An 18427-nucleotide genomic window follows, 5' to 3' on the forward strand; every position below is an offset into this window, starting at 1 on the left:
CCATAAAATGTTCACCTAACTTAGTAATGGGTTCCTGTGAGTCGTGTCTGGGTTCCTGCTATCCTCACACGCAAGGCACAAGATTTACGTTGTCCTGAGAGCAGATGCATAGTTTACCCAAGTAACTGTTTGCCTGAGCTATTCCTCAGTTCACACAGGCAGGCTTGAGTTATCTGAATACCTGGTTCATCAGTTCCACGGCAATTGAAACCCAACAATACCAGGAGTTATGATGAATGTATAAAATGTAATGGCATCTGTTCCATACCCTTTCTACTTAGTGTTGCCCTGGGTAGCCATAACTTTGAATTTCCTGTCTTTTTTTGTTTATTTGACTTTTTCATTGTGTTAATGCCATTTTTTTTTTGGCACAGAGTAAATGGGAAGAACATTTATCTAATATTTTTGTTTCAGGAACCAGCTGAACTCAGACTAGCTTCTTTGAAAACAGTTTTTTCCTTCTTAAGAATGCTGTGAACTGGAATATATTGAGTTTTAGGAGGGGAAAAGCTAGATTCTGATTATGCAATCTTTAAATTACATCCCTAGAGCTGAAAATGTAGTCCTTGTTTTCTATTTGATACACAGAAGAGTTGCTTTCTATTGAAAGAGAATAAACTGCAAAGTTTTAAAATCCAGTTTCTCTCTGGTCATCTTCAGTAGATGCTCCAGATCAGCTTTCACCTTTCTGGTGCCTTGTCCTTTGATGCTGCTGCTCTTGTGGGTGAGCACTTGCCTGTGAAGAAGACAGTGCTCAGATATCCTAGAGCAGTGCAGGACTGACTTTATTATTGCAGTGTTATGTTCCCCTACATAAAATTTTTCCTGAGTTTTTTTGAAAGCATAGATCCAAAGTTCCAAATTTGTTTTCCTTGAGTTTGCTTTCAATTCCTTAAGCTAGGGTTTTGAATAATTAAAATATAAAACAGTCTTAACTGTGTGAGATACAAAGGATGCCATGCATTTTATTGTAATGTAAACCTATATGTATATGCACACATATACATATAGGTAAGGGTATATACATATAAAGTAATTCCTGTAATAAAATCAGCAGACTCCACCATAAAGGTCTGTTGAACCTTTTGCTGTGATTTGTTTGCTTCCATTAGTATTAACAGTGGGCTGCTCTAAAACCTGGTTGCTCTGGTGCCTGGTTTTTCTGGTCATCTGGTGTCTGCTGTCAGACAGCAATTGTATCCTCTGTCTCCCTCTCAGCCTTTTTTCTCCTAAGATAAATTCTTCTAATGTCTTCTTGCACGAAGAAGAGACAATCACAAAATCTCACATCAAGCTCTTAATTTTCGTGATCATCAAAGGAAACCTTTATTTTTTGCATAGCTGCATTATCTTGGTGTCTGATATTTATTCTGTGATGCACTAATGTGATTCCTGATATTGAAGTGAAGTTTCTAACTGTAATCTTTAAGTGAATAATCATGTATTTTGTACACTCGAATGTCTCGGGTCGATTTCTAGTATGTCAGTCCTCAAATGTCAGGTGCCAATACTCTTTTTTTCCTTATCTATCAAGTACTACCCCTGCTTCTCTCATTAACAAAGTCTGTCGTTGCTACACTTGGTGTCAGATGCGATAAGAAAAAATGAAACAAAATCTGACCCGAAACTAATCATTGAGTAACTCTACTAGTAACTTTCATCCAGCATAATACTTCCTCATTCAAAACCCTCTCTTGCCATTTTATCAGAAACCAGCTTTTCGCCCAGCTTCATTTTCCCTGTCTGTCTTGGCCATTAGTCTCCAGCACAGCACTCTGTCAAATGCTCTGTGGAAAAAATAGGGCCAGTGAGAACTACTGTATTTCTGTATTTTTTCTGTTTAGAAAAACTTGGATACTCTCAAGGCTGTTAATCCAAGCCCAGCATTTGCTGCTCTTCAAGTTCTGTGTCATGATCCCTGACTAAATAGTTATTAAAAGTATCTGTTACCATAACTGAAATTGCAGTTGGCAGTTCTGCACAGATCTGGGATGGAGGTTGTCCTTCTGACTTCAGCACATCACACTTAAGTTTTGCTTCCAGCTTAGTCATGTTTTCCATTTATAACCCTGCGTTTATGATTCCTCTTCCCTTTTGCCTCTATTGTGGCAGTAGTGATTATCTGAAGAGAAATAATCTGTTCCTTCAATTCTAGAGTAATGCAGATTTTTAAGTTTCTGTTATCCTTGGGTGATATAGAGTGACTTACACAGGATGATTTCTGTCTTTATTCAATATTTTTCTCATTCATTTGGATATATGTTTCTAATGGACTTAATACCTTAGTATGAAAGAAACACAGGAATTCTCCAAGGAAATCTTTGCCTTTCATCTATTACTGGCTTTGCATCTTCTTTCTTTATCTGAAAGTCCATGTTTCCAGGTAAACAGTAAATTATCAGCTAGAATTACTATTACCATTACCCAGATATCTACGGATTCCCAAACTTAAACCTGAGGCATTGTAGTGAACTACCCAGCATTACGCAGTACCATGTCTTTATCTCTTTATCCTTCTATAGAGTGGGGTGTTTTTTATTTTTGTTATACTTTTTTTTTTTTTAAGCTTACCCTGTAGACTGTAGCATTCCTAACACATACCTCTGTACCTCCACAACTTTTGTATCTGTCCTTATGCATTTTATTCAAAACGTCTGTCCCAGTCATTGCTGCTATCCTATCACATCCCTGATATTCTTACGGTACTCAGTATGATTATTTTTGTATCCAGTAGTCCCAGTTCTTCTTCAGCCCACCTTTCTGGAGTTTGTACAGGAGTGTGTCACTTGGTGGTTGTTGGCAACTTTCTGCTCTCCTTTGAGATAGGTGCTGCACTAATTTGCAGAACCATCTAACTACTCTTCTCATCACTTCTAATCATTGATAAAAGCTTTACTCTGAGAAGGGTGGAAAAGTATGTGTTGAGAGAAGTGGGAAACAGACCTCAAGGTGAATGGTATTTTAACAGCACATTAAGTTTACAGCTAGTTTTTTTGTCATCAACGTTGTCAGAAGTCTGGGGAAATGCTTTGCTTTGAACACAACTGGAAACAAAAGGTGACTGTCCACAGATGAGCAACACTGCTGATTAAACACACTGTGCCAAGTGCACAAAGTCAGCAAACTGAAAAAATATTTGTTTTTTTCTAATGTCTTTCATTTGTAGTAAACATGGGTGTTTCTTTTAACAATAGCAGGTACACAACAGTTTCAGAAATTATTGTTGATGATGGCTTAAAACAGCTCAACAAAACTTTGGCCGTAAATCCTAGAAAAACAATTCTCATTCTTTTCTAAATAGTGTCCTGGAACTCCATCCAGCTGAAGAAACAAAATGGTCCTTTAAATGTTGTGCATGTGACTCTCCTAAAACACAATCAATCTAGTGTGATGATTCCTCAGTTTAACCAATTTAATCACAGTTCAGCAGGGCTCTATTCATATAGATTTATGAAGCCAGTGGTTTGGAGCATGTAGCAAGAAATATCATTCACATATCAATAGGACTTTGAGACAGCTGAAAGAATAATTAGTAGCTGAATCTAAAATGGCTGATCCATGCTCAGATTTCACTGCTTTGTTGCACTGATAGTGATCAATATGTTGGAAAATCCTATCACACACTAAAGAAGTAACAGGCATTCTTGATGCAATTGATAAGTATAAGAAAATCCCAGCTTTTCTGCAGTTTTGCCTATAGCATTACTGTAGCTCAGTGTGTGGGAACTGGTGGTGGGAACACAATAAAACCTTTGGGAATAAGATTTACAGTCTCTTTGTGAGTCCAGATTTGAAAAGTTCCCACAACAGCTTTCTGGAGTTTAGCCACTTCAAATCAGAAACCTTTAGTTACAAACTTTTGCACCTGCTCCTGTTGTTGGTAGCACCTGTAATGAGTAGGACTGAAAGGTATCATCTCTTCCTTTTCTTTATTCTTCTTTCCAGTCTTGTTAAGCCTTAGGTAGCCCCATGTGCAAGTTGTACTCATGGTGTCACTTAGCCATGAAGAAACAGAGGAGTGGTCCTCATAAATTTCCAAAGAGGAGCTGTGATCCTTCTAATTCTTATGTTTTAGAGTTTGTTATTATCATCACACACTGAACAAGTGATTTTTCAGAAAACAAATTCACTCAACTTCTTAAAATATCAGGTTTTTAAAAATAGGGTTTTGAGTAAGTATTGATGTTAACAACAAAGTCCTATTGTTTAAGATAACATAGTAGCACATTATGTAATGTGGGAAACCAAAAATGCACTATGCTTATATGTATGTGTTTTAATCTGATTGGAAATATTGAAGAAGCATAGTTCATAATCCAGTGGAAACCTTCTACAGGGGTTGTGGGGAAATACTGCCAGAGTTCATGCAGCCATGGAAAATTTATGGTGCCTGGCCTCATGGTTAGAAACAATCTCAGAAGTGTATATTTACCCAATTTTCCCATCCTTACCTCAACCTATATGTGTCAGTAAACATGTATGAGGTCTTTTATTCCCTTCAAATTAATCAAGTGATGCTTCAGAGTCACCAGCACTAGCAGCAGGTAGAAGGATCCCTCACTGGCTGAGAGGGGTTAGCACATCTGCCTGGATTTTTGGTATTAAGATTTTTCTCAATTTTAACCAAATTTACTAACTCACGGGGAGAAACCTGCTGTATGTCTCTTTTACCATCTGTTGATGTAAAGGCATTTGTAATGTAACCAAAGCTTTTGCTTTTGTAGGTCCTCAGACTAGTTTCAACATCTAGGGTTTTTTGATTGTTTTTGGTTGAAAACTCTTCACTAAGTTGTAACAAAATGGATTGACAGTGCCACTTCTATTATTGAAAACAATATATATTTGCTTGGAGATAATGAAACCGTATTTCCTACCAGTTTTCTGGCATCACATCATAGAAGAAAGAAGCATAACTATGAAAAATATTGGATAACAGAAAAAACATGAGAAAGTGCTACAAATGGTGGCAGAGACCATAAAGAGCAGTGATTTTCAAAAAACAAAACCTCAAATCAAATCTGGACATCAGCATTGCATCACATTAGTGTATTTTTAGAAACATTTAAAACTCAACTCTCCTGGAGGTTATCCAGCGGCTCTGTCACGACTGCTCATGTGAAATTCAGCTGGTGCCGAGTGATGGAGTTTTCAGCTCTTGCAGATGAAACAGTAGTGGGTTCGATATGGGGAAGAGGCGATGTGGGAGGCACTGCTGTCCTGGGGGTGTGAGGCATGGGAGCACGTACCGTTCTCCCCAGCAAACATACTGGAGAGCTGACAGCTCCCTTAGGTTTGCTCCCACTGAGTTTCCTTGAGATCCTACACTTGTCGTCACTGGGTGGAAAAAGATCTTTGCTGGCAGCCCAGGGCTGCAGCGACCACTGCTACTTACTGTCACAGGGGCAGTTGGGTGTCTGGCACAGGGCTCCTCTTGCAAGTGGCACCATGTCCCCAGCTAGTGGCCGTGAAGCCTGCAGCATTACATTACCGGGAATGTTTGGTGCCTGCGTGGTGAGCTTGTGGTCTCATGGGAAATGTTGTCATCATCCCTGTCGCTTTGCAAGAAAGAGATGATGATTTCCCATGCTTGTCAACCAGTCAGCTTTCCCCAGCACTGAATTTTAGCAGGCTTTTAAAAATTTCTTTAAAAAAAAAAAATATTTTAAGGCAGTGTAACACTTGATATTTAACTCTCCGGTTACCATGGAAATAACACCAGGTATTTTGCTAACTCCTGAGAGGTACAAGGTACAGTGAATAGTGGGGAATCAAAGTGAATAGGTAGGGAAAGCAGACTTCAGGCAGAACTGATGTGGACATACCTGTATTGTCATACAATACTTGAACCAAAGTTCTAGAGTTTACAACAACTGATGCTTTCTTTTTGAACTATTCAGTTGTCTGAACACTTTCTGAAATCCAAAATTAACTATTATGTCTGTTTTTTCAGTAACCTCATGAAAGCAGCAATTTCTTGAAAAACGTTAATCTCTGAAGTAATAAACAGACAAGCTGTAGCTATCTCTACTGTCCAAATTTTCAAGCTCTCCAGAGTTTGTCTCTTTTAAACAAGGGTGTAATAATTACTCGCCCTGTCCCTTCTGAGTCAGTGCAGGTAAATCGCACAGTCCTTACTGAGCAAGTCTCCAGTGCAGTCCTTGCTAGAGAAGATTAAAGGGTTTGATCTTGTGCAATAAAGTCCTGTCTTTCTGCAGAACACATTCCACATAGAAACTTGCCTGTCTTTTTAGCTAGAGAGTATACTCAAAAGAAGGAACTAACCAGCCTGTGATTTAGCCTAGTTACATGCTGTACTTCTGTGCTCTTGTAACTGGCACTGAGCTTGAATTAAACCTTTCTAACAGATCCTGTGTAAATTTTGCACTAAGCTCCAATTACAACCAAGATTCAAAACCAGCTCTAATAACAAAACCAAAGACTTTGTCCAAACTTTGGGAAAGTTAATGTCAAAAATAAAATTTGCAGCTAGCGTTAGGGTAGAGTAGACCATTTTGTCACACTCTGCAATACCATTACCCTTAACAGATACACAATTAAGCTGTTTGCAAGATTTACATGCTTTCCTTAGCATGTCTGGGAAGATGCCCTTGCAAGTGTGGAAGAAGATTTGCTTGTACCTACAGAGAAAGGTGTCCTTTATTCCCATATCTTCTATCAGCTTCAAGTCTCCTATTCTTCAACCAGATCACTCTGTGTGTCATTTCTTGTGGAGATGCGCCAGTCTTTTTTTTTTTTTTGGAGGACACTATGTAGTTTCTCAGCTTGGAACTGCAATTTCCTATATGAAATTATTTAATTTTATAAAGTTTACTAAAAAAGATAACAGATGTCTCCATTTTGGAATGCTCCCTGTGTTTACACAGGGTATGGTAGTTATTCAAAACAAGCAAAGGATTAAAATGGTGGACAGCACTTAGGGGCAAGTGTTCTAAAAAATTAGGAGAAAAAAAAATGATGGAGTGGGACTGCTTCTGATCAGTGGCCACTTCATAAAGTTTAAGGTGCAAAGCCAGTTTCTGGGGTGAGAGATCAAAAGTGAGAGATGCTTGGAGAATGACTGCCATGTAAACATTTCAAAATTTATTCTGCATTTCTCTCTCATTTGTATTTCAGAAAGATGAGAAAGCCACAATAGCCAAGATGAACCGTCAGCGCGCTAGTTCCATCAGCCATAACCCACCGCACTGGGGTGTTGACCGGCCCTTCTATAACCACCTTGGAGCTCACCAGGTCTCCAAGGAGATGAAGAGAATGGTAACGCCTTGCTTTATGGACATTAATTTATTTTCTTCTTAACACTGCATTATATATCCCTCCCTGCTTTATCTGAAGGCTTTTGCAGCCCCAAGGGCCTTTTCCAAATGAGAGTGGTAAATTCTACTTTGACCCCAGAAATAATAATACTTGGTACATCTGGAGGTGAGTGATTGTGAGATGAGGCACAAGGTTGGTTGAGAGGGGAAGGGAGGCTGAATAGCACAAAGAAAGCTCTTTTGTCTGACTTGTCCCACATTCTGAAAGCTCATCCAGGCTATGTGAGAAGACGTGGTTATCTACAAAAATTGCTCAGTAACCCAAACATGCAAACAGCAGCTGGCATACGTTTGTACTAGATCATTACTGACTTCAGCACCTGAAAAGGTTTCTTGCTTGAATTATAACAACCAGTTGCTGTTCACCTTCTACAAGCTACATGCCCATGTATAGTCATGGGTCCCCAGGAATCACACCACTGTGTTTAACTCTCGAGAATACATTCTCGAGTATGTGGATTAATTGGCTTAAGGTAGCAGTCATCTTCATTTCTTGCTTATGCCTTTCAGTCTTTTTAAATTAAAGTGAACAAGAGCACAATTGGACTGAGAGCACTTTTATGGCTTATTTTACACAAAGTTGCCGATGATACCTTTGTTTCCTGCAATATAGGAAAAAGAGTTTCTGTTATAATGGCTATTTGTAATAATAATATTTAGCAACCTTATAACTGCATGCATAATCAAATTGCTCTATGACCTTATTAATGCTGTTTTGACCCTTCATGCACAGTCAAAAGTGTGTATTTGTTGCCCATAGTCAAAGTTCTGCTCTAGATCTCCTAAGTCTTAAAATACTCAAATAACTTTTTAACTCCCACAGCTTAAAAATTCTGGCATAGCTATAAGCAACCACATATGGGTGTCTTTTAATGGGAAATGCTGCCGTATTTATTAATAGTTGGTGGTATTATTAAATCATAATATTATTTTACAGTGCTAAACCAAATTTTTTAATCTCCATAGTAATGTTTCTTTTATTTCTCAGATCTCCAAATGAGGGCTTCTGACATAAGCATACAGATCAGTGGAACTGTGCATTTTTTATGTGGGCTTTTCAATAGGGTGTGCTCAATAGGCATGACATTATTAGAAGAGCCTAATCACACTAGCACATAATTATAATTATAAGTTTCTTTGAATAGCTTTTAAGGGGTTCTTGCAGCCTCCTGTTCAGAAACAAGGTGTAAGCATGCCAAATTGTATTATGCTTCTTGGTGTTAATTACAGTTTGCCGTGTCTAGCTGGTTGTTCAGTTGGAAAAACATAATTATTTATTGAAATATCAAGCTGAGTCCTAAAAACCTCACTGCCCCTTACTTGTAGGAGGAAAAGCTTCTCTTTTTTTTTTTTTTTTTTCCCTTCCTTATCTTGAATCTTTCCCTGTTAATGGTACTTACTTTTTTATAAATTCAGCAGCTCATAAAATCTTTTCCACTCAATCTGGTTCTGTACTGCTTCTTGTATTAAGCTCTTTTTTGAGAGGCTGATGTTGCATGCGTCAGGCTATTTCTTGAAAACCAATTTAAACCTGATTCAGATGTATTATTTTCAACTAGACCTCTTGTTGTTCTTGGGGACTATTTTTTAAAATCTGTTATTTACAGTATTTCCCACTGCTTTATCTTTGAGATGCATTAGTCAAAATGAAAACATGCTGCTCTCCATGGCCTACAGACCATTTTAATATCTGCTAGATGGACATTTTATTGATTATATCATAGGAACAATTTCTCCATCTCCTGTCTCAACTCCTTCTCTTTGTGTTAACTTCTAATTTAAATATGACTTTCTCTGTACTACCCAGCTTTGCACAGTACTTTATTTGTCTGTAATCTCTAATGTGTTACATGGGTGCTGTATGTGCTTAAATGCATGCACAGTGGACGCTGGCTGCAGGCACACGCGCACTGTCTGCAAACTGCCTGCTTAGAAATACAAAATAGACAGAAAGGGAACAGAACTATAAAGGCTTTTTTCAGTGCTCCTCTGGGATGGCATGTCATTGATCTGGGTAAGCTGCACCAGCTTTCAAAGCTCCTGAAAATGTGCTCTTTGTTCCACATCACCCACCTTTCCCCCAGACCTGTTGCATGTAATTATATGTAGCCTTTTTTCTTGGAAACTATGAACATGTAAGTTTGGATTTGTCGAAGTAGTATGCCAAAGGTGGGCAGCACAACATTGCCTTTCTCTTTAAAACCTGGAGAGTCTTGGTCCTGTAATTTCAAAACAGGTGTTCATAAGGGTAATTGTGAGATAGTCCTCAGGCAGGAGCCAGGTAATGTGGCAGTGATGTGCAGTTACGTTATATTGATATGTAGATATGAATACATTTGTCTGTAGGGAGTATTATGGATAATTATAAGGAACACAGTTTTTTGACACAAACTTGGAACATTTTGCATTATGAAGACAACCATATTTCCAGAAAAAAGAGAAGTTTTTTTGTGGCATAACTTACAATTCCCCGAAAGAGAATATTAAAGTTCCCTGAATTACATTTTTTTGGGAGGGAACTGTTACATTTAATAGAAAACAGAGTTATTTTGGCCATTTTTCTTTCATTTGAATGCTGGATCTTGTAGCTGTCTCTATTCTTTGTAGCAGTCCTGGATGAGACAAATTAGTATCAAAGGTATATACTCCTTTCCCCCCCCCTCCTCTTTTGTCATGGCATTTCAACACACTGCTATGTCTGGGCACATCAGCAGTGCATCTGGCAGGGTTTGTATGGGAGGGCAGCCCAGCCAGTGACATGGGGAGGTCTTTGGTCCCTGCTTCGCTCCACGTTGTGGCTTGGAGCATAACCTCTATTGGGTCCAGCTGACTTTCCACAATGCTCCTAGACTAAGTTGTTCCCTTGGGCACACAGTTTTTTCAGGCACTTGCACACACATCTAAATAAGACAAAATATCCTACATGTGTCCATGCAGCAGTAATCAAAAATGTCCTGGAAAACTGGAGTTATTTTCCTAGTCCTACTCTAACTGGGGCCCGAGTCAGCTGGGATTGCAACTGTGCCGGCTCATCCTATCCTGCCCAACAGCCCCTCCATCACTCTCAAGCACCAGTTTGCTTTCTGGACCGTTCTCAATCCATCTTTTTTCCCTCCCATTGCTTGGCAGTGGCCCCTTTTGCCATGCAGAGCCTCCAGGGAGGCAGCAAGCAGAGGACACCCAGTGCTGACCCTGACCCACATTAGCTGGTGGAGCCACTGCCCGGAGAAAGCCGGTCCTGGGGACTGTGCTGAGTTGGGCTGCCAGGTCAGTGGCTGCCCCTAAAAAACTGGTAAATTTGCAGCAGAGGAAGATCAGATATAAATGGCGTGGGAGGGCAAAGAGCCTTGCTCTGAGCTGCTCTGCCAGAGCCCTGGCGCCAGGAGCCCAGGTTGTTGGGCAGGGTGATGCTGCCGGTGTGGAGTGGGTGAAAGGCTGCCTCACTCGCCCTGGGCAAGCAGAGAAGCCTGGACAGGATCAGCTTTGTGGCTCTGTGCATAGTATTAAAAGACCCCGAGGATGGCAGAAGAGCAGCACAGCTGCTTTCTATTTTTACTGCTTTTTACAGTATGTTTTCTTGTTTCCTAAACAAAGGCAGACGGTCAGGGCCAGTGACTGTATCTCTCTGGAAATGCAGATTTTTGTACGGCTCATGATGCACGCAAAGGAGCAGTGTTCTCCCAAGTCTCTGTACACCAGCCTTGTCTTCCCTGCTGTCTCTCTAGTCCAGTTTTTAATTGCAAAAGGGTAAAAAATAAATGGACTTGAAAGCATTTAAGAGTACAGGTTTATTTATAGCTATAGCAATATTTACACACTACTAAGAAATACTTTGCTTTTCCCAGTATAGATTTCAGATTGCTTTTATAAATATTGATGGATTTCAGACTTCTGGAAATAATACTCGTGTCTCAGTTTTCATCAGCAAAACAAAACTACTATATAAAAAAAAAAAAACAACAAAAAAACAAACATTTGGGGGATTGTAGTTGACTGTAAACTCAGAGAGGTTTGTCGTAAACAGCAATAAAAAGGCGTATGTTGATACCATCCAAACTTAAAGGGCTGTTCTAGATGACAAATGATTCTCTTGCACGTTTTACTCTGCTCAGCATTATTAAGGTTGTAGCTGGGAAACCATGTCCAGTTTGGGATTACAATGCTTTAGGAGAATGTGGATGAATTGGAGATAGTCCAGTGGAGAAAATTACAAATTAGGAGAGTTTCAACACTGTGAAGAAGTGTTGAAGTATTGGGTTTGTTTAGTCTAGAAGGGAGAAGACTGATGAGAAACAAAAGTCTTCAAATACATGAAGGCTTATAAGGACAGAAAAGAATGATAAATCATTCTCCAGGACTGCAAAGGGCAGGATTAAAAACAATCATCAAAATTTGCTGCAAGGAAGATCTAAATTAAGAAAAGGCTTAGATGCAAGGAATAGGCTCTATAAGGAGCTTGTGGAATCCCTCATTTTCCTGAAAGCATTTTATTTATTTTATCCAGGTCTTTTCAGTCTGGAGGCGCATCACAAAATCCTTAGCAAATATAGTATAAAAAAATCTGTATTAGGAGAATTTATAGGGAATAAAGAATACATGAATAATGTGAGACAGATGTTAAAATTTATGAAGTTTCCAATCTAGGCTGCACAGAATTTCAAGGCATCAATTTCCCCTCTTGTACAGGAGCCAGCTATACCCGCAACATTTCTGACAGATATTTGTCTAGCCCTTGTTTAAAAACCTCAAAGAATGGAAATTCCACAGTCTTCCTGGGTATCCTTTTCAACAGTTTGATTCTTTTTCTTGATGTTTCACTTCGCATTCCCTCACTTCAATTTTAAAACACAGCGTTGCATGAGCTATTTACACTAGATAGAGGACAGTTTAATTTTCTCTCTTTTACACTTGTCTTCTCTGAATTTGAAGACTATTACCATGTCTCTGCACAGCTCCGATTCCTTCATCAAGTTTGGTCCCCAGTTAGTGCTTTCCAGCCCAGTGGTTGTTCTTGTTCCCCTCTGAGCACTTGCCATTTCATTGACAATAGGCAGTGACCGCACTGAACCCAGAACTCCTCCTGAGGTTCTAGTGGTTCTGCCAGAAAGACATTGGACATTTTTGAGGTCTTACAGCCAGACTTGACACAGCCGTATGCTGTCTGGCTTCCAAAAGAAAAGGCATTAAAATTCTGTCATGAGATCTACTCAGCTGTGGAAAGTCCTGCTGTTGGATCGTAAGGCTGCCATACAGCTATCATATTTATTTTACACTGGCTAGTATGACTAAGCAGCTTAGCTTGTTCCACTGATACATGCTTTGGGGAAGGTTTACTTCTGAAACAGGTATCTCTGAGTCCTTATAATCAAATGTGAGCAGAGTGGCTAACGTGATTACTGAGCTCAGTTGTAGATGTCTGGCAGATTTCCTTTTATTTTTTCAGCTGCTGGAACAGTTTAACATTAGGAAGCTTAGGAACAGAAAGAGGAAACCCTGAAGATCTGCAATACTGATTTCAGTCTGACCATGATTCTGTCATGAGGCTGAGTAAAAGTAATGAATCATTTAATTTGAAATGAAATTGCATATGATATTAATGTTAGTTACAAAGCAAAAACTGAAATAAAATCGAAGAGGGATTATACAGATGTAGGAAATATTGGCTGCATGCAGATGTTAAAAATGTGAGACAAAGTTATACAAATGCATCCTGCATATGGCTGGTGTAATGAAGAACAAGCTCTTCTTTCAGGTAGGCACTGCCTGTTTCCTTGTAGCACTTCTCAGAGCTCTGCATAGTCTTCTACATGGTATTTAATTCCTTGGTGCTTACTTTCTAATGAAACAGCACTCATCTACAAGCCTGGTCATTCAACCATAAAATACAATTCTTTGTCCTATTCACCCTGTCTTGAATCAAACAATTCTCTGCGTGTTGCATCACAAATACATCTCTCTTTCTCTCTTTATGTTTCCAAGTTGCCCTTACAGTAGATGTTCTTGTTACTCAGAAATCAGAATTGGGGAACAGGTACGTCAGAGGAACAGATGCTATAGCTGATTCTGTGCCAACTGTACCACTTAAGCATCAAAAATTATTAAAATATTAAACTAAAACTCAGTGGAGCAAGTTTTTCTCAGTCAGTAGTGCAGCCCCATCAAAGAGAAGTGGATTTGGGTCTGTGAATGAGGCACCAAGGGTTCACCCTTCTTCTAAAGGTTTCATTTAACTGGCGGTTAACATTATTCTCTTTACCAGCAATCATCTGCTAAATCTGGTAATAGCAACACTGATGTCAGCGGAGCTGGACAGGGGCACCCAATGGAGAAGAATTTGATCCACTATTTTTTCACTGCTATTGTAGTATGCAGAATCCCCTGAACTTGTAATCAAGCAGGGAGAAACCCTTGAGCAATCCTTTCTGCTGCAGTCTCCACGTATTGCTATGGGTCCGGGAGGAAATTGTTAGTCTTGTGTGAGTTTTATAGAGCCAGTTTGGTTTAGATAGCTCGCAAACAGCAAGGGGAGGAATCCCACCCTGTAGTTATGCTATATAATTGCTTTGGTGCTTCTGAAAAGAGGATCTGCCTGTTCCATGTGATCTCATATAAATGAGTGGGAGCCATATAAAACATTGGACATTGCTCAAATTGTCAGAGACTTCAGACAGTTTTGTATCCTCATCTGCAAACCTAACTTTTATTCTAGCTGATCAGGACTGGCACTCATCCTTGATTAAATTCTTTAAAAGAGGGATAGGAGTCAGCAAGATGCAACAGCTGATCTGCAGTTGTTTTTGTGAGACTTAGGTAGGGTTTAATATTTGCTTGGAATTCTTGCGCTGATAATTTTTCCACCATTCAATACCCTTTTCTAGAGTAAATCATAATCATATGGGAAGAGGTGATTTGAGTTGACACACTACTAAAAAGTGTCAGACAATTTCTGAGCAGGACTAAATTAAGCCCACAGAAATAAAGATACCAATTCCCCTTTATTCACAGAAACATTTTCTCTGATGTTCATGGCAGCATTACACAGGTAGACATCAGAGGTGGAGTTGTGGCACTTACCAGAATGATTTCCAAAGCTTCCTAAAGCAGACAGTAAGCTTTAATGATAAAAGGATGCAGGTCAGCAGGTCTGGGACTGGTTTTCAGAGAGGGTGAGCAGCTCCCACCAGCACCAGTGGGCAATTTCAATTAAGACTGGTTAGTCTTGGATTCAGTCTGTCTGCATCTGATTATAAGGCTATTTGACAGTACCTTCTGTAGAAGTTTGTTGTGTTTATCATCACAAGGAGATGAAAGGACAGAGATTATGGAGGTAGGAACTGATTCAGAGCATTTCTAGGACTACCTATTTTTGTGTCTTTTTCTGTTTTGCATGTTCTGGTAACTGTTCACAAGTGAGGTGCAGAACCACATACCATTTCACTTGAAAATGTGACCTTTGAACTGAAGAAATTTGGATTCAGAGCTCACAGAAAACTGGGAAATGTGAGGGACCTGCACTTCCAGAGATGTGAGTTCAGAGCCAGAAGTTAATTAAAAATAAAGGGGGGAAACATATTTCAAAAGCAACCACTTATGTTCTATAGATATAAATCTGATGAGCCAAATAAATTAATGGGTTTGACCAGGTCTGGTCTACCAGCTGGGGGCTGTGTATGAAATCATTTTGAGTAGAACAAAGTAGAGGGTTTCACCATCTGTGAGCAGTGCAGAGGAATTAAAGTCTATTTATCAAGTTGGACGTGCTGCAGAAAGGGAGCACTTCAGCTTTCCTTTTAGGAGCTCATTAATCTGTGTTACAGCTATAGCAGACACACTTATCATATAAACTATTTAATAAACCGATTTTCTTCCAGTTTGTTGTTCTGCACTTAGATGCTTGTTGAATATCCTTCCTATCAGGATTAGTATTTTCTATGTCAGTTCTTTCTGGACTAGGGTATAGCAATTGCATTATTTGTGGCTTGAGTGCTTTGAAGTCCTTCAGTTTTGTTTCTGCTTTCACACCTGACAGCATCTATCTTCATAGCCTTGTCTTGTTGACTACAGGGACAAAGGCAGAATGTGTAACACTGCTGAAAACATATGTGAATAATTAGTTTTGTGGTGGGGCCAAACCAGGTTTGTTCTTAACTACATCCACGCTCCTTTTCTGTTTTCCATGGTCACTCTCTCTGTGAAAGCACCTTTGCTTCGCAAGTTGGCCTGACTTCTTACAAAGCTTATTTTGTACCTAAGCCTAAAGCTCTTTCGATTTCTCCTTTACCATCATGTAAGTCCATTTCAACTTTGTTCTAGAGATTAAAAAAGGGCAAGAAAAATTAGTTTCTATGTCATTTTTGCTCTTATGATCTTTGCTGGAGTTACCAGCCAAGCTTTTAATGTGAAATCCATGCTTCCCAGCCACATTGCCATTAAGAAGGTCATAGAGCTCATCAGCCCCTCTACTGTTTTATTTTTGGAGCTAAATTAAAAGTTAAAAGGATGTAAAGTCTATTCCACTTTTCTTTGCGTATTTGCAATATGTTAATAATTGCAGCTAATGTTCTCAAAGTTAGAATTATTATTTCTAATGGTTCTTGATTTGAAGCATTATGGTATAGCAGTCAGCTTGTCATGGCTTTGACAAACACTTTATCATTCTATTTAAGGAATCAGTTTTAATCTTCAAAGAAAAGGGCTTAGTTAATTTAGAAGTCAAGTAGAGAGATGGCAGTCATATGAGCTTTTGGCACAATAGATATTCATAGAATATTCCCCATAAAATAGTAAGCCTTAGGGACAAATGCAGTAATACAACGTTCCCTCTTTTTTTCCTCCTGTACATGTCTACTCCCACTGAGGATGGTCATTAAAAGTAAATGCTTGTAAATTCAAAGCCACCTGACCTGCCATAAAAAAAATTGTTTTTTAAGAATCTCATGTAGAAAAGCAGAAGGATAAGGACTGCTCTTTGGTAAGTACTAGTGCCTTTAAGGAAGCTGATTCAGCTAAGTTTGGGTTAATATTCCTACAGTCAGAGAGAACTGTCTTAGTCTCAGAGCAATTATTAAATGCTATTACCTTTACATTTGCAATCTGATGGCAGAATAATGCAGTCTCCTGAGGGAAAGGGAAAAACTCCAGTATCAGGGATCTTTAAAACGAGACTGAATAAAAATTGCATGAGATCCTATATGCAGCAGTCCATTAGTACTGCACCACTATAAGACGTATCTCATGCTTTATGTTCCCTTCTAGAGAAAAGGAATTTTGGCCTTAACAAGGGCTACTTCATCATCATGATTATGGAGCTATTCTTGAACTCCTGTGAACTCCTGTCTGATTCTTGTAGCCATCGCCACTTTTGCCATTTTCATCCCTGCTGACAATTCCCAGCCTTTTCTTCATAGCACCCTACAAAGCCATCGGCACTGCCTCAGTCTGCTGGGCACAAATCCATAAGCAGTCAAGAGGGATTTATATACTTAACTCCAGGAACTGGCTGTTTCTTTTCCTACCCCCTTACTCCCTGTCTCCTAAACAACAGGCACCTAATTTTTATCAGCTGTTTTTTCTGTACATTCAGATTTCTGAGTGCGGAAACGCCAATCTTGACATATCTTTGTGCAGCTGCTTTGTACCTGAAGAGCCTGGGTACAGCCCCAGCCCGGGCTGCCCAGCCTTCAGCGCCGAGCGCCGGTGGGTGAGATCAGGGGTGCTGGAGAGTGGCTGTATAGGCACGCTCGCAGCAACAGCCCCCGTTATTTCACTTTCCTGCTTGAGCTTGGAAATTTGTCTACTAGAACATGAGTGTGTTAGTCCTTCAGGAATGATAGCAAATCCATGTAGACCGTATTTCCGCAGGATTGATTGTTCTTAATGTTTATCCTGTGTGTAACACAGACCATTGCTGTTCATGTGAGCAGCCATATACTGAGCCAGAGGGCTTTAACTGGAGCAAAACATCTGAGTCCTAAGTAAACTAAACTATTTGCCAGCTGCAGAGAAGAAAAAAAAAAAACAATGTGCCAAGCCTCTTGCAAGGGGCAGGAAATAATTTAAGTGCAGATTTTTCAATGGACTGAGCATGCCTACCAAGTAGGAGGAGGTGAAAATACATTAACCAAAACCGAGGGGGAAGTTTCCATCCCAGCCCAAAATAGGGTGAGCAGGGTGACCCTGTGTGTGCAATCATCTCCTCCACTTAAAAGGCTTCTTGGCATGAAATTGGGACATGGACGCTTTAGTGGATAGGGAAGAAAATCTCTGGTCACAGACAGATCCTAGAGGTATATTTGCTCTCTATCCTGGCAAAATCTTTCAGTACAAATAAAAACGATCTCCTGTAATAAATGACCAGTTTTTAAGAAGCTGTGTTTGAAGGTTTTTTTCCTAAAATAATCCTGCAGACCTTTCTCCATAACAATTCCATTTTTGGCAGTTTTGCTTGAAGAATCTTTCGTATGAAATGGGAATGTTTGAAGTGAATCATTTAATTTGTTTAACTTAAAGAGGTTCTTACTACATTTAATTTTAAGCTGCTTCTCTCTAATTAAAGTTCAAGTCACTGTTAAATATTTAGCCTTGTTAAATGAAGATTCAGGAAAGAAAAAAGTTGTATAATCTTTTCCTTTTTTGCTTTACCTGAAATATGCCTGGTTTGAGTTTTTAATTTGGAAACACCAATTTAATTTGAGCTACTGGCATGAAAAAATTCCAGAGTTTCAAGCATAATTTAGTATTTTAAATTGAAAAAATAGATCAATTAATTATGTATTATTTTAGAGACTTTCCTTATAACAGTTTTGCTGGGAGAGAGAAGCAGGGCAGAATCAAATTCCATGTTGATCAAGTGATCACTCATATAAATGACCAATTAAATATGCAGCCTATGTATTTTTCCACACTTGAAATGTTGGGAATTTCTGAGGATATGCTTGCTGAAGTGTTTTGGTAACTTGACCTGATTGGCCTGGATCCTCAAACTTGTGCACCTAGAAGACAGGAGTATGAGATCTGTGTTTAGTTTCAGAATTTCGGTGGGATGAATGGCTACGCAGCTGGCCATGAAAATGAGACCATTTTAGGGGACTCTC

The 18427-nt window shown here is 39.3% G+C and overlaps 1 protein-coding gene across 3 annotated transcripts in view; it reads left to right on the top strand.

Annotated features, from left to right (window-relative positions):
• ADCY5 (adenylate cyclase 5) overlaps positions 1–18427 on the top strand; it is a 221972-nt gene that overhangs the window by 168603 nt on the left and 34942 nt on the right. For all 3 annotated transcript variants that reach the window (XM_033003549.2, XM_033003547.2, XM_033003548.2), the window contains exon 8: positions 7135–7275. In XM_033003549.2, coding sequence (XP_032859440.1) covers positions 7135–7275 — 141 coding nt within the window. The remainder of the gene's footprint in view (positions 1–7134; positions 7276–18427) is intronic.

Source organism: Tyto alba, unplaced genomic scaffold, assembly GCF_018691265.1.
Source record: "Tyto alba isolate M040663 unplaced genomic scaffold, T.alba_DEE_v4.0 Super-Scaffold_7, whole genome shotgun sequence".
Taxonomy (NCBI): domain Eukaryota; kingdom Metazoa; phylum Chordata; class Aves; order Strigiformes; family Tytonidae; genus Tyto; species Tyto alba.